The sequence below is a fragment of the Monodelphis domestica genome, chromosome 3, assembly GCF_027887165.1.
Source record: "Monodelphis domestica isolate mMonDom1 chromosome 3, mMonDom1.pri, whole genome shotgun sequence".
Taxonomy (NCBI): domain Eukaryota; kingdom Metazoa; phylum Chordata; class Mammalia; order Didelphimorphia; family Didelphidae; genus Monodelphis; species Monodelphis domestica.
Genome location: NC_077229.1, coordinates 63688073 through 63703146, shown reverse-complemented (window position 1 = coordinate 63703146; position 15074 = coordinate 63688073). Strand labels below are relative to the sequence as shown.

At 38.3% G+C, this 15074-nt stretch overlaps 1 protein-coding gene across 1 annotated transcript in view; it reads left to right on the top strand.

Annotated features, from left to right (window-relative positions):
* The window catches only part of LOC103102488 (ceramide synthase 4-like), a 56536-nt gene extending 46918 nt beyond the window's left edge, over window positions 1-9618 (top strand). The window contains exons 10-12 of the mRNA XM_056822063.1: window positions 5793-5899; window positions 7666-7816; window positions 8380-9618. Of these exons, the coding sequence (XP_056678041.1) occupies window positions 5793-5899; window positions 7666-7816; window positions 8380-8511 (390 nt within the window). The 3' untranslated portion in view covers window positions 8512-9618. The remainder of the gene's footprint in view (window positions 1-5792; window positions 5900-7665; window positions 7817-8379) is intronic.
* Window positions 9619-15074: the final 5456 nt, after the last annotated feature.

Sequence of the window (15074 nt, the reverse complement as noted above, 5' to 3'; positions counted from 1 at the left end):
GGCTTTGCACATGTCTGTTGGAGGTCATATTCTCAAATAATTAAATTTTGATCTATGCTGCAGCCCTTCCTAAATCCTGTTAGGACTGAGTGGGGTGGAAATTGTATTTTCCAAGACCTGATTCTATCATTCCAAGTATCTCTATTGTATCAATTCTAAAATCAATCATGACTCAAAGAAATTCCTGTTCTGTGCTTAAGCATAGGTCAAAGCCGTTTCCATTGTTCAGCAAAAGGTTTCTGTCCTAAAGTAATCTTAAGAAGGGAGGAGAAGGAACCTCCCATGCCAATGGGGTTCACATTCCAATACACTATCAGTAAGAAATTTTCCAAGTATTAAATTTCCCAATGGTGAAATTTCCAACATTTATAAGTCTAAGAAATTTTAAGGTTTACAGCATCCCTGGACCCACAAGACCCCTGAAGACCTCTTGGTCTAGATTTATTGGTTATGATGCTGGCCTAACCAATAAACCTGATATAAGCAATAAATTTATATCCTAACCCAAAAATCAGTCTCTCAAGATAATTTTAATCCTAACAATGCAAGATGGAGTATCTTGAGTGAGGAAACAGTAGAGGGTATATGGACAAACCTAGGACAATTTAGGCCTACTGAGGAAAAGAATTATAAAAGACATTCTTGTAAATTTGCCTGAGATTTCTGGCAAGGTCCAAGTCTCACACAGAGGCATTGCTGTTCTTGACCAAAGGTCATGTACAAAGCTGAGCTGTTACGGTGAGCTGCAAGTGGGGAAATGTTCAAGGCAGGTTGTGGAGTGTTTTCGCATCTAAGAGATGTTTGTTTTGTTCCTGGGAAAGATTTAAACCTCTTGTAGCAACCCTCCATAAATAAAAAAAATTTATGTCCTCTCACAGGCTGTTGCTTCACTAATGAATGTATATCTTGAAGTATGGATCTATTGCTCAACAGAACTCTCTCATTATGAAAGTTTGTCTTTAGGTCATAATAAATGGAGATCATGGAAACAAAAAAAAGAAGTGATACAAGAACACTCTCAAGGTCTCTCTAAAGAACTTTGGTCTCAATGTGAGACATAGGAGACCCTGGAACAAGCCTGTCCTGCACAGCGTGCCCAAATCAAAGAAGGCTCTGTGCTAGCAAAGCAGAATTGCAATACCTAAAAAAATTTTAAATTAAAAAAAAGGTTAGGCGCAAAAATTTAGATATAGCTTCATCCCAAATGTTCTTACTATCTATTTATGCCCAACCTGTGGTAGAGCCTTTCTGAACTCATATAAGTCTGATGAGCAACAGTGGGATATATGGTACATTTACTCCAACATAGTGATATATTACTTTGATCCTCTTTGAGTACAAAGGACAAAAGCCAACTAGTTCTGAGCCAGGGAAATTTGTATTCGTCAAGAGGACCGTTACTGGCCCTATATATAGCTTGGTTCTCATCTCCTTGTCAGTTTTGTTCTATTATTTTTGGTTAAAAGGTCATTCATTTTTGCAGAGAAAAGAAATGGGAAAAAATCAAGCAGTTCTGTTTTCTGTTGCCAGTAACTGACCTGCTCATCCCAAACAAAAGTCCCAGCCCTTCTTTCATTCTCTTGTGTTTTACTCCCAGCATAAAGGACCCTTTTTGTTATCCTTAGTTTTCCTGATGGCAGGCTTAGTTCATTCATTCTTTAGCTTTCTTTTTTTTTTCTTTCTTCTTTCTTATAGCTTTCTTATAGCTATCATTATATTCATATTTTGTTAACTGGTCTTACTTTCATCTTCGGCAAATTTCTTTTTAGTCTGAATTCCTGCTGGAGAACTGGAACCATGCCCAAAGGACCACAAAACTGCATACTCTTTGAGCTAACAATACTACTATTAGGTCTGTTATCCCAAAGAGATCAGGACTTACTTGTACAGAGATATTTATAGAAATTCTCTTAGTAGTAGCAAATAACTGCTAACTGAAGGGATGTCTATCAGTTTGGAATGATTGAACAAGCCGTGGTATATGATTATAATGGAATACTGTTGTGCCAGAAGAAATGGCAAATAGAATATCATAAAAATACCTTAAGAAGATTTATATGAAGTGATGCAAAGTGAAATGAGCAGAACCAGAAAAATGCTGTACACAGCAATAGCAATAATATATGACAATCAATTGTGAATGACTTTATTATTAGCAACCAAATAACCAAGAAAATTCCAAGATCCATAAGGAAAAAGACTATCCATAACCATAGAAGAAACTAATGGAATATGAGTACATATTGAAGCATACATGTTTCACTTTATTTCCTTAATGAACTTTTTTCTTATATATAAATATGTGTCTTCTTTCACAATATGATGAACATGGAAATATGTATTGCATGAGAGAACATGCATAACATATCATATCTGCCATCTGGGGAAGGGAGAGGTCAAGAAGGGAAGGAGAACATGGATTGCAAGATGTCAGAAAATAATTTATTAAAAATTCCATCCACATGTAATCTGAAAAAGAAAAATATAATAAAAAATTTTAAATTAATTAATTTAAATCTGAATTCCATTCTGCATCATTCTCTTCAGATAAAATCCATCTTTCCACCATAACTGATTGATTTCCTTTTGTCTCATTAGAATTTAGTTCCTAAGCATTTCCTTTTTCTCTTGGGCAAACTTCCTCAAAGCATTTTAGTCCACTGGATCCTATCTTTCTTCTGAATCCACTGAAATAAGCTTTCCCCAAAATTAGGATTCATGCCCGACTATACCCTGTTTTCTTCTCCTTCATAAACTGTAGAATGGAGTGGTTTTTTTTCCTTTCAAAGTGCCCATCATTTCTGATACCATCCCGTTCTTCTCTGGTAACAAGAATCAATCAGATCCAGAGCAGAATTCCCCTTTGTTAGTTCTTCTGCACTTTAAAGGATGAAACTATCACTAAGGAGATATTAACTGCTCTGCTTTTGGTAGAGAGAACCCCAGCAAATGTCTGGTTAATTGAAGTGCTGCTAACACTGCTATACCATGCCTCTGGCCCAGGCGTGGGATCTGTTTCCCAAAAGTCTCATTTATTTCTGTCCTAGTAATCTGTAGTGTACTCCAATGATAAAATTACTTCCATTTCTCCCTCCTTTTTTTTTTTTAAATCCTTCCTTACCTTCTGTCTTTGAATTGATTCTAAATGTCACTTCTAAGGCAGAAGAGTGATAAGAGTTAGGCATTTGGGGTTAAGTGTCTTGCCCAGAGTTACAATCAGGAAGTGTCTAAGGGAAGATTTGAGCCCAGGATTTCCCATCTCCAGCCCTGGATCTCTATCCATTGAGCCACCTCTCCCTCCCTTTTTGACTTCTACCCAAATATTGATCATCATCCAGCTTTCTTCTTTTGGGTCCCACATTTCCTTACAAGAATATATACCTTCTTAGTGGACAATATTACCAGCCCCCTTTTTTTTCCTGGATTTTTTGGTGGTTTTTGAATAAGATATAACTTTCTGAAGGCATGGTCCAGTCATTAATTTCACAAAACCAAGTGAGAGGGATTGATGCGTATTAGATAATTTGAACCTTCAACATCTCATTTTTGCCTATAGGCTCATGTGTGTGTGTGTGTGTGTGTGTGTGTGTGTGTGTGAATAAGCATTTGTATAGTGCCTATTATATGCCAGGTACTCTGCTAAGTATTTTACAAATATCTCATTTGATCCTCACAATGAATTCTGAAAGGTAGATGTTGTTATTATCTCCATTTTATAAGGGAAACAGAAGTTTAAGAACTTGCTCAGGGTCATCATAATGAGTGTCCAAGATTGGTTTTAGACTCAGATCTTCCTGACTCCAGGCCCAAAGTCCTATCCAATACGCCACCTTTGCTACTGGCTACATTTTTCAAATTTCATCTGCTATGAATTTCTAGGTCTCAACTGCTATTTGTCTTTCTCTGTGACTATTCCTTATAATGTCTAAATTGGGGAACATACAAAGACAGTTTTCTTTTGTCCACCATACTTTTTAGTTTTAGTTTAAAGTCCTTTTGATTCGTTTTGATGAGATTTGGAAAAGACTTGACAAATACACTCTTAACAGCCTTTGTTAGGTATACACCATGTCTGGCCAGGAATTTATCAGTCCTATATATTGTTAACTTGTAATACAGACACCCAAATCCTATTACCAGACACTACCTTCTTAGCCAGCTTTTCATTTCCCAAAATACTTTTTTACTTCTGTATCCCTTGTCTTCAATAGGCAAGGGTGAGGGCAAAATACGCATGTGGTCTTGTTTCTTACACAAGACTTCACAATCACTGGCAATTCTTTTTAGTTTCCTTCTGGTAGAATCATTTATAATCACAGAGACAACTAGGTGGTGCAGTAAATGGAATGTGGGGCCTGGCACAAGACTCTAGGAGAAGTGATGAAAGGGGTTGGGGGGGGGCCGCGGGGGGAATGCTGAAAGGAATGGATTTAAGTTAACCTTCGAAGACTTGTATGAACTGATGCAGAGGAAAGTGAGCAGAGCCCAAAGAACAACTCTTTTAAACTCCTCTTTGGGGGATATTCTGGATAATGGAGTGGCTTGATATTTCTTTTTGAATGAACAATAATTGCATATTATATTTGTGTTGTGCTGTATTGATTGGTGAAAAAAAACAGCCATAATTCCAAAGAACTTATGATGAAGCATGCTATCCACTTCCTGACAAGTCATGGACTTAAGATGCAGTGTGTGTGTGTGTGTGTGTGTGTGTTTGTGTGAGACTCTGGGCAAATCAATTAACTCTGTTTGCCTCCATTTCTGTATTTGTAAAATGAATTGGAAAAGGAAATAGTATAGTAATATTCTATTAATTAATATGCCATGATTTCTTCAGCAATTTCCCAATTAAAGGGAACCTCTCAGTTTCTAGTTCTTTGCTGCACAAAAAGAGCTGCTAGAAATTCTTTTATACATATACATCCTTATTCTCTTTATTTGATTGATCTCTGTGGAGTAGTCCTACCAGTGGTATTTCTAAGTCAAACAATGAACACTTTCTGATAACTTAATTATTTCAAATTCCTTTCCTTTGTCTCAACAAGTACCCAATCATAGTCAGGTCCCCCAGAGTCGTGTACCAATGTAAGTTGTTTTCACCAATTTGTGTCACCCACAAAGCCACTTATCAATTTGCTTCACCCAGTAATTATTCCATTAACCTTATCTCACTTTGCCTAGTCTTGCTACATAGCTTGCCTGCTTCTTTCAGAATCCCTTTTTTCTTTCCCCCCTAGTTTCTTTCAGCACTCCCTAAAGCGATACCTAATATAGGAGATCTTTCTGTAAATACTGTTATCTTTTCCAAATCACCTTGTATCTATATCTTTTATAGGTATATATAAGTAACTATTATCTACCCTAACTAGACTTTCAAGTTACATTAAGATAATGATCTGTTTTCAGGTTTGTCTTTATTCACAGTACCTAGTTGGTCCCTGGCCCAGAGTAGGCACTTATTAAATAATGAGGGATGAATCACTTGATTTGTCCTAAGGAGTAGAACTAGGGACAATAGGCAGTGAAGGAAGTGAGGAAAAGCAAAAGATAAGAAGTTTTAGGCTGGACCCAAAGAAAAACTTCCTAAATATCAAAGCTCTATGAAAGTAGAATGAATAGTCTCTTAAAAATAGGGACATCCCCATTATTGGAGATCTTCAAATAAGAGTCTGGATGACAATTTGTCAGAGTTGTAAAGAAGATTCCTGATCAAATATGCATTGCACTTTTACCCTCTGAGGCCTCTCTTAACTGTGAGAATATGTGATTCTAAAATTTTCCACCCTTCCCAGGCCAGTAAGATGTTCCTTTATGCACAGTGGAAACATGCATGTGAAATACTCTTCTACATCTTTGCTGTGATGTTCATTGTCAACCGGCTCATTCTCTTCCCAAACAAGTAAGCCTCTTCCCAGAAGATGGTGAGGGATGGGGATGATTGTGAACCCTGGGAAACCTAGAGCCCAAATTTATCCTGTTATAGAGTCTTCTGTTGCCCTTCAAAAAGGGAGCTGTTGAAACTTTCCATGTATAGAAAAGTTGAGAAGGGGAGCTGGTTAGGCTTGATGCTCTTCCCCTATCCCTGGAGGCTCATGTTGCTAGTGATTGAGGGTTGTCTAAAAGGTCCCTAATGTCATGTCAGATCTTTAGAAAAGGAAAGTTTTTAAAACCTAGCAAGAGCTAGGAAAAAAATCACAAAATGTAAAATAAATAATTTTGATTACATCAAATTAAAAAGTTTTTGTACAAAGAAAACCAATGCAACCAAACTTATAAGGGAAGCAACAAACTGGAAACAATCTTCATAACAAAAACCTCTGACGGGGAGCAGCTGGGTAGCTCAGTGGATTGAGAGCCAGGTCTAGAGATGGGAGGTCCTAGGTTCAAATCTGGCCTCAGACACTGCCCAGCTGTGTGTCCCTGGGCAAGTCACTTAAACCCCATTGCCTAGCCCTTACCACTCTTCTGCCTTGAAACCAGTACATAGTATTGATTCCAAGACAGAAAGTAAGGGTTTAAAAAATTTAAAAAAAAAACTCTGACAAAGGTCTAATTACACAAATTTATAAAGAGCTAAATCAATTGTACAAAAAAAATCAAGACATTCTCCAATTGATAAAGTCAAGGGACATGAATAGGCAATTTTCAGTTAAAGAAATCAAAATCATTAATAAGCACATGAAAAAATGTTCCAAATCTCTTATAATCAGAGAGATGCAAATCAAAACAACTCTGAGGTATCACCTCACACCTAGCAGGTTGGGTAATATGACAGCAATGGAAAGTAATAATGTGACAAAGTTGGGACATTAATGCATTGCTGGTGGAGTTGTGAATTGATCCAACCATTCTGGAAGTCAATTTGGAACTATGGCCAAAGGGCACTAAAAGACTATCTGTCCTTTGATCCAGCCATAGCATTACTGGGCTTGTACCCCAAAGAGATAATAAGGAAAAAGACTTGTACAAGAATATTCATAGCTGCACTCTTTGTGGTGGCCAAAAATTGGAAAATAAGGGGATGCCCTTCAATTGGGGAATGGCTGAACAAATTGTGGTATCTGTTGGTAATGGAATACTATTGTGCCCAAAGGAATAATAAGGTTGAGGAATTCCACGTAAACTGGAATGACCTCCTGGAATTAACGCAAAGGGAAAGGAGTAGAACCAGGAGAACACAAAGACTGATACACTGTGGTACAATAGAATGTAATGGACTTCTCCATTAGTGGCAATGCAATGATCCTAAACAACTTGAAGGGATCTATGAGAAAAACCACTATCCACATTCAGAGGAAAAACTGTGGGAGTAGAAACACAGAAGAAAAACAACTTCTTGATTACATGGGTCAAGGGGATATGATTGGGGTGAAGACTCTAAATGAACATACTAATGCAAACAACAACAACACAGAAATGGGTTTTGATCAAGGTCACATGTTAATACCCAGTGGAATTGCACATCAGCTATGGGAAGGGTGGGGGGAGGGAAAGTAGGGAAAGAATATGATTCTTATAACCAAGGAATAATGTTCTAAATTGACTAAATAAATAACTTACAATGAAAAAAGTAAAAAATACATAGATATTAAAAAAGAAAAGAAAAAAGAAAGAAAAAGGTACCCAATGTGATTTCTCCCCTTTCTTTTCTTTTCTCTCCTGCAGAATCATCTATGTATTCTTCTATGATTTCACGTGGAAGCCCTTCTTTGCATATATTTTTACCTTTGTCCTTCTGATCATCCTGCAGGGACTCCATGTCTTCTGGACCTACTTAGTTCTCCAAAGAATCTATTTAAGGATTATATATAAGAAGGTATGTACAAAGATGGCCTTAGTTTTGGCCTCTGATACTTCTATACTTGGTAAACTTCCCATTGTCTCAGTGGCCACTTAAGCATCTCAAGGGCATGTAAACAGTAAGTCCAATCCCAGAGGCCCTTGTATATGTGAAAAGGGGAACATTCAAGAATAAGGGGAATGAAGACTCAGGACTGACATTGTATTCCTAATGGGCATCTAGGCTGTCCTGATTGAGGGGAAGGAGGGTCTCACCTAGAGTCCTTGCCTTTCTTCCTTTCTCTTTCCACTTCTTTTCTTTTCATATCTCTAACCAATCTCTGTATCCATCTGTCTTTCTAATCTTTCCATGTCTTTTTTCAGCTCCTGTCTCTCCTCTGCCAACTCTTTCTTCTCTCCTTATCTCCATGTCTTTCCTTTCTGTTTGTAAACATTCTGTTCCTCCTTTCTCCTTTTTTCTTTTACTGTCTTTATTTTTCATTGTCTTTTTCTTATAACTCTGATTGGTTATTTCCATCTGTCCATCCCTCATCCTCTCTTTCTGATCCACTTCCTTTCTTGGCCTCTGATTTCCTGTAGAAGAGTGATGTGAGGAGTGACTTGGAGGAACAAGACACAAGTGATGAGCAGTTAGAGAAGACAGAGAAGCAGATGAACCGGAGGCTCCAGGCCAATGAAGTCCCCAATTCCTGCAACTTCCTCCAGACTTGAGTATCCTAACCTCCTGACCAATATGCCTGTTCTAGCAACATAGACTGATCTATACTAAGGCCATCAGATTGCCCAGTTGATGGATGAAACTTGGAGGATGGATCTTCTGAGGATTAGATCATTATGGGAATTGTCCCAGGTTCTTATTTGGTGAAGATTCTGGTTCTGGACCAGAAAACTTTCATTCTTTCTCTTTCTATCAGTCCATCCCCACCTCTGTTAAACCTAAGGGAAGAAAGGAAACTTGGGATCTCTACATGGGGTTTAAGGGTGGACTTAACAATCTTCTTGAGCTTAATGATCTTCCTAGACTACTAAGTATTGTTCTCATTATTCTGGCTGCTAAGCACTGTTCTCATCATTCACAAGGTCTTAGTAAAGGTGATACTGGAGAGAGGATAGAGATTCTCTAGAACTTCTCCATACAAATGCTGTGTTTCTGCTGTACAGATGCTGTTAAGGACTGTGAACTTTAGATTACTCCACCCTACTTAGTCTAACAAAAATCAGGAAATTATGAACTTTAGATTACTCTACTCTACTTAGTCTAACAAAATCAGGAATGTCTACACCCATACTTAAGGATTAAGTATTTAGGAGGATGGCCTATGACAGACATGTGCTAGCAAATGACAAAACAGAAACCCCTGGGCTGTCCTAAGTCAAGCCTAAGATATCCTTGGTACATGTGAGACACAGAAAAGTGATGTAAAACTGTCTATACATTTCGCGTCACTTCCTTTCTCTGGCCTCTTTGACGGCAGAGAGGTGGCTGGCGGCAGCTTGCTGAGCGTGTCAGCATCTTGGCATGGCTGCTGCTATTGTCCGGGGTTAGTGGTGAGTTTTCCTTGATACCATACTGGAGGAAGCCTAGTAACCTAGTTCAAGTGAGGCTCTTCTCTGAGATCTCTCAAAGTTTAGGCTGATTTTTCTCTCCTTTAACTTCCAAACACTATCCTCTTAGAGAAAGCCCCTAATCTTCTAAGACCTTGTGGTGGAGGAATTTGAACTCCCCTGGGCTCAGGCCAGACGGGAGAAATCCTATACTTTTCCCTCGCTCTTCTCCTTGATTTCTTCCCTATATATTGATTAAACTACCATATATTTCCAAACTAACTTGGGCATTTTATTTGGGATGTCCCCTGGCGACCAAAAATCAAACTTAGATTAGGTCACAACCCTAAATTATCCTTAGAGGACATGAGGGATGCCCTCCCCAGATGAGCTCTTAGTGGCTACTTCAGGTCTCCTTGAAAGCCAAGAGATAACCATCAGCTCCTTAAACCAATGAAAATGGACTCAGGCTATATATGCCTGGGACTAGGCTAAGCTGACTAGATTCTCTCCTAGATTCTCTAAGGGAACCAAGTCCAGAGATGGGAATAATGAAATGTAAGCAACTAGGATTCACTGTCTCTGAGCCCTTTGCCTCATTATCAGCTCATTCCTACTTCTGAGGTCACCCTTATCACTCTTCCTACTTCATTCATAATCTTTTTCATAGTTTTCATTTTTCATAATTTTCCTGGATTCATAATCTTAGAATGTCAGAACTAGAAGGGACTTCAATTTGAACAGGATGCCCTCTACAAGTCCTATAACAAGATCATCAGGCTTCTACTTGAACACCTATAGAGATGGGGTGTTAAAGCCCATTCTACTACTGGACAGTACTGTTTGCTGGGAGTTAGGAAGTTCTTTTTGAATGAATCCAAATTACTCTTAGTATAACTATTCTCATTCTATTATCAATTATTATGGACCTCTCTGGAAAATCAGAAAAAGAAGCCAACTTAGGGAGATTAGTTTTAGATAGGTTGGCTCTAAATAAATGAAAAAATAAATACTGGAAATCAATTATCTGAGTCAAATAGACATTTGTTGTAAAAAGTTGTAAATTACAAAATGTCAGGATCTAGGCCCATTCCAGCTCGGCCAAAGACCCAGAACTCCTGTGTCAACTGGTAGATAAAGAATCAGAATGCACAGACTCTTCCACCCCATTTAAAAAAGGAGTTGTCATATAAATATTTCTTCTCAGAAGGTGCAACCAGAGAAGATCTGTTTTTTTTCTTGTTTCTATTCTATGAAATAATCATCCATTCCCCAAATGGTAAAAGCCAAAGTCACTCTTGTAGCTTGGAAGCCATTTGAGATATCATAATGTCTGGATACATTCCAGGATGCTAGATGCATATGCATAAATCCCTTGGCAAGGATATCTTACCAAGGCATTTCAGAGGATTTTATTCTCAATATGATTATTGATTCTCATACATAATTATTCAATCAATTAATAATTGGGATTATTCCTTAATACTTATCACTAAAAAACTGATTAATAGGATTACATATGAAAAAAATATATAGTTATATAGAAACATAAAAAGTGAATATAAACTCAAGTTGCTTAATTAGATTATCTTTTACAACTCAAAGACAAATTAACAATGAGACCACTGCAGATTTAGACATACTGCTGGAAGCAGAGTCTCTGACTACTCTTCTGCCCCCCAACAACCATCCTTTAAAACTTAAGCAGAGGGACAGCTATGTGGCTCAGTGGCCAGAGATGGGAGGTCCTGGATTCAAATATGTCCTCACTTTGTAGCTTCATGACCTTGGGCAAGTAACTTAACCCTATTGCCTAGCCCTTACTGCTCTTCTGCCTTGGAACCAATATACAATACAGTATTGATTCTAAGACAGAAGGTAAAGGATTTTTTTTAAAGACTCAAACAGATCTGGGTTATCATCAAAATAAGTATTTCCTCTAATGATGAGCTCACCCTCCATGCATGCATGAACCCCCTGTGCCATTCTTGTCATAACTAGCCAAAACCTGGAACTAGAAAAAGAAAAAAGAAAAACCACATACTGCCAATGAGACTAAAATTCCACACCTAGATCAAGGTAAACCTGAGGCAGATAGGAGCATCATATAGGAAATGGCAAAATGCAGGCATCTGTTTGGAGATCAGTCACAGAAAAGGGAGTTCTGGGTAGAGGTAAGGAGGTAAAGGGATGCACCTTCCAGGGTAAGTCTCTCTGGATGTTTTAGAGGGGTCCTATGGACTCAGAGCTAGAAGGGACCTTCTAGTGGGGAACCCATGACATGTGTACCAAAGGGGGCACTCAGAGCCCTCTCTATGGGCATGCACACTGTTGCCTAGGCACAGAGTTCACCAGAGTTCATTACTAGAAAGTCAGAGGGACACAGGGCTCCCTCTCTCCACACACCCCTCTAAAAGGTTTGCCATCACTATTATTAATAATCTAGATCATTGTTTTAGAAATGGTGAAATAGACAGAGGTGGTATCTGACAATATCCATTGCTCTGCCCAGTGTAGGCTATAAATCTCATCACTCTTTTTCTTACTCTATATCAGAGATTAATTAATATCACAATGCTATGCTAGGACATGGGGAAAAGGAAGGTAATAAACATTGACTTTACAAATATCTCATTTGATTCGCACAAACACTCTGGGAGGTAGGTGATCTTATTATCTCCATTTTACAATTAGGGAAACTAAAGCAGACAAGTTAAGTCTAAGGTCACACAGCTAGGAAGTATCTGAAGACTGGATTTGAACTCGGTTCCTCCTGACTCTAGGTTCAAGATTCTATCACTGTGCCTCCTCACTATTTGTAGGAAATGAATGGCTATTTGTTAAATGGAATGAAGTCAGATCCAACCATATTTGAGATAAATGAGACTGGACACAAGTTCACCTGCCAGTCATCACCAGTTAAATAGAAGGGCCTAGGGTAAGGAGGAGGAGAAATAGGTCTTGCTCCTCCAGAGGCCACAGAAATAGAAAATAAGCCTTGCTCTACTCCCCATTCCTATCTGTAAGAGTTCTGCCCTAAAGAGATAGTAAGGAGCTAGTCTAATGAGTTAGAATTCCAGACTTACAGGATCCAGGTCCTAGAACACTCAGTGACCTCCTCCTTCCCCAGGACAGAATCTTCCAAAGAAACGTGGTCCCCTTCCTGATGCTTTGGGGAGACCTCAGAAGCCCCCCTCTTGTCTCCCACCATCCACTTCCTACCTTGGGTTAAACACTATGGACACTTTAGGGTCAAAAGAAACATTTTACCAAACACACAGCCAGGTAAGAGTAACAATAAGACCGCTTAGTTTTCCAATGAGAGGCTGAAATGATTCCAACCTTTAGACCACATCTAAAATAGGGTCTGGGGGCAGCTGAGTGGCTCAGCTGATTATGAGCCAGGCCTAGAGACTGGAGGTCCTACGTTCAGATCTGGCCTCAGACACTTCCCAGCTCTGTGACCCTGGGCAAGTCACTTAACCACCATTGCCTATTGCCCAGCCCTTACCATTCTTTTGCCTTGGAGCCAATACACAGGAAGGTAAGGGCTTAGCAGTAAATAAACAGATAAATGAATAAATGAATGAATGGACAAACAAATGAATGAATGATTGAATAGACAAATAAATAAACATCTAATTAATTGATTGATTAAATAAATAAATAAGCAAATAAATAGATGAGTATTTTTTTTTTTAAATGGGGTCTGGGCATACATTTTCTCCCTGTGTTTTCCATGACCTCCATTTTGAAAAAAAAACTTGTGCATCAAATCAGTTTGGCATAAACAAGGCTTAGAAAAACATCTTAATAGGTAGCTAATGCTTATATAGTAATTTAAAGTTTGAAACATCTCATTTTCATTCTCAAAACATCTTTGTACGTTGGGTTTTTTTTTATTAGCCTCATTTTACAGATGAAGAAAACTGAGTCTGGGAGAAGGTAAGTAATTTATTTGCCCAGGTGGCCATAGGTGGCTTCAAAGGTCCTATTTGAACTTGGGTCTCCTGACTGCAAATCCACGGCTCTATCCACAAATTTGCCTTTCTGCTTATAACAAGATAAGCTCAAAATGGATATACAACCTGAATATTTGAGGCCACATGATAAAACCTAATCAGAGTTTTTTAGGGGAAAAAAAGCAATCATTGGGTCAGTGAGATGGCTTAGTGAATTGGGAGCCAGGACTAGAGAAAAGAGGTTCTGGGTTCAAGTGTGACCCCAGACATTTCCAGCTTGTGTTTTCCTGGGTCAATTACTTAACCCCCATTGCCTAGACCTTCCTATTATTCTGCCTTGGAATCAATACACAGTATTGATTCGAAGCTGGAAGGTAAGGGTTGTTTGAGTTTTTTTTTAATCAGGTACCTTTCTCAATTATAGCTAGAAAAAAAGTTTTTAAATAAATTATTCTAGAGGCAATCACCAAAGAATTCAGTGATCTCACTGATTTGGAAGGTCCCTTCATTGATACATGTTAAAACCCATCCATGCCTGTCCATCCTATGCTACATGATATGCAGGAGACCTTCCCCACCTTCTTCTGGCACTGCAAGGACCCCGATGGAACACTAACTGTTCACCTGCCATCCTTCTAGTTTACCATTTTAGCTTGTTATAACTATCATATAATTCTTGGATAATAACTTTTACTCTTGTTATGCTTTGGAATTCCTTGGTCACTATCTGTTATAGTCTAGTCACACCCACCAGATGATTCTTCAAGGCCCTCTGTGCAATATTCCACTTTATCTTCTGTGATAGAGTGTGATAACCTTTACAAAACACAAAATAGCTAACTGCAATTGTCTAAAAAGGAAAAGCTTTTGTACAAAGTAATTTAAACAGAATGAGCAGGGGAATGGTTCAGGAAGAAAAAAAAACTTCACATCAAATATCTCTAATATGCCATCCTGCATGCTTACCACATGACCTACCATTTTATCTTGTTATCATAATTTCTGGATGATGCTTTTATTCCTGTTCTTCAGAATTACTAAATGGCTATAGGTTGTAGCCTGTTCTCATTCACCATGTGCCTCTGCAAAGTCCTGTGCCTCTATAACAGAATCAGCTCCCAGTGAATGTCAGCAAAGAATATGAACTCAAAAAAAAAAAACAACCCGCAACTACTAACATCCATGTACTCCAAATCACACACAATAAGAGAAATGCAAATGAAAATGTTTCTAAGGTTATACCTCACATCCTAAACTGCAAAGATGACAAAATATGGGAATAATCGATAGTGAAGGGGTTGTGGAAAGGTACACTACTACATTTTTGGTGGAGTTGAGAATTGGTCCAAGCATTCTGAAAAGCAATTTAGAATAACCAATTATTCATCAAGCATTGTTTAATAATTTGTTTCAGCAGTCATTTAGCCTCTCTCCCTTTAAGGACTCAATAAATCTTTAAATACTTAAATCTGACCCAGATTGGCAGAAGGGGTTCCCTAGTTTAATGCAAGCATGGGTATATATTTCCTCACAAAATGGATCAATTCCTGTTACCATTTCTATTACATCAAGGGAGATAACCTGTAGAAATATGGATTTATAGGGAGAGGGTAGACTTCTAATTTCATTGGCACTGGCAACTTCCAGATGAGAAAACTCCTGCCACTGACAGATCATTATATATAATCTTAGCTGCAAGGGGTATGGAGAAGTTAAGTAATTTGCCCAGAGTCACACAGATAGGGTGGGTCTGCTGTAGGACTTCAA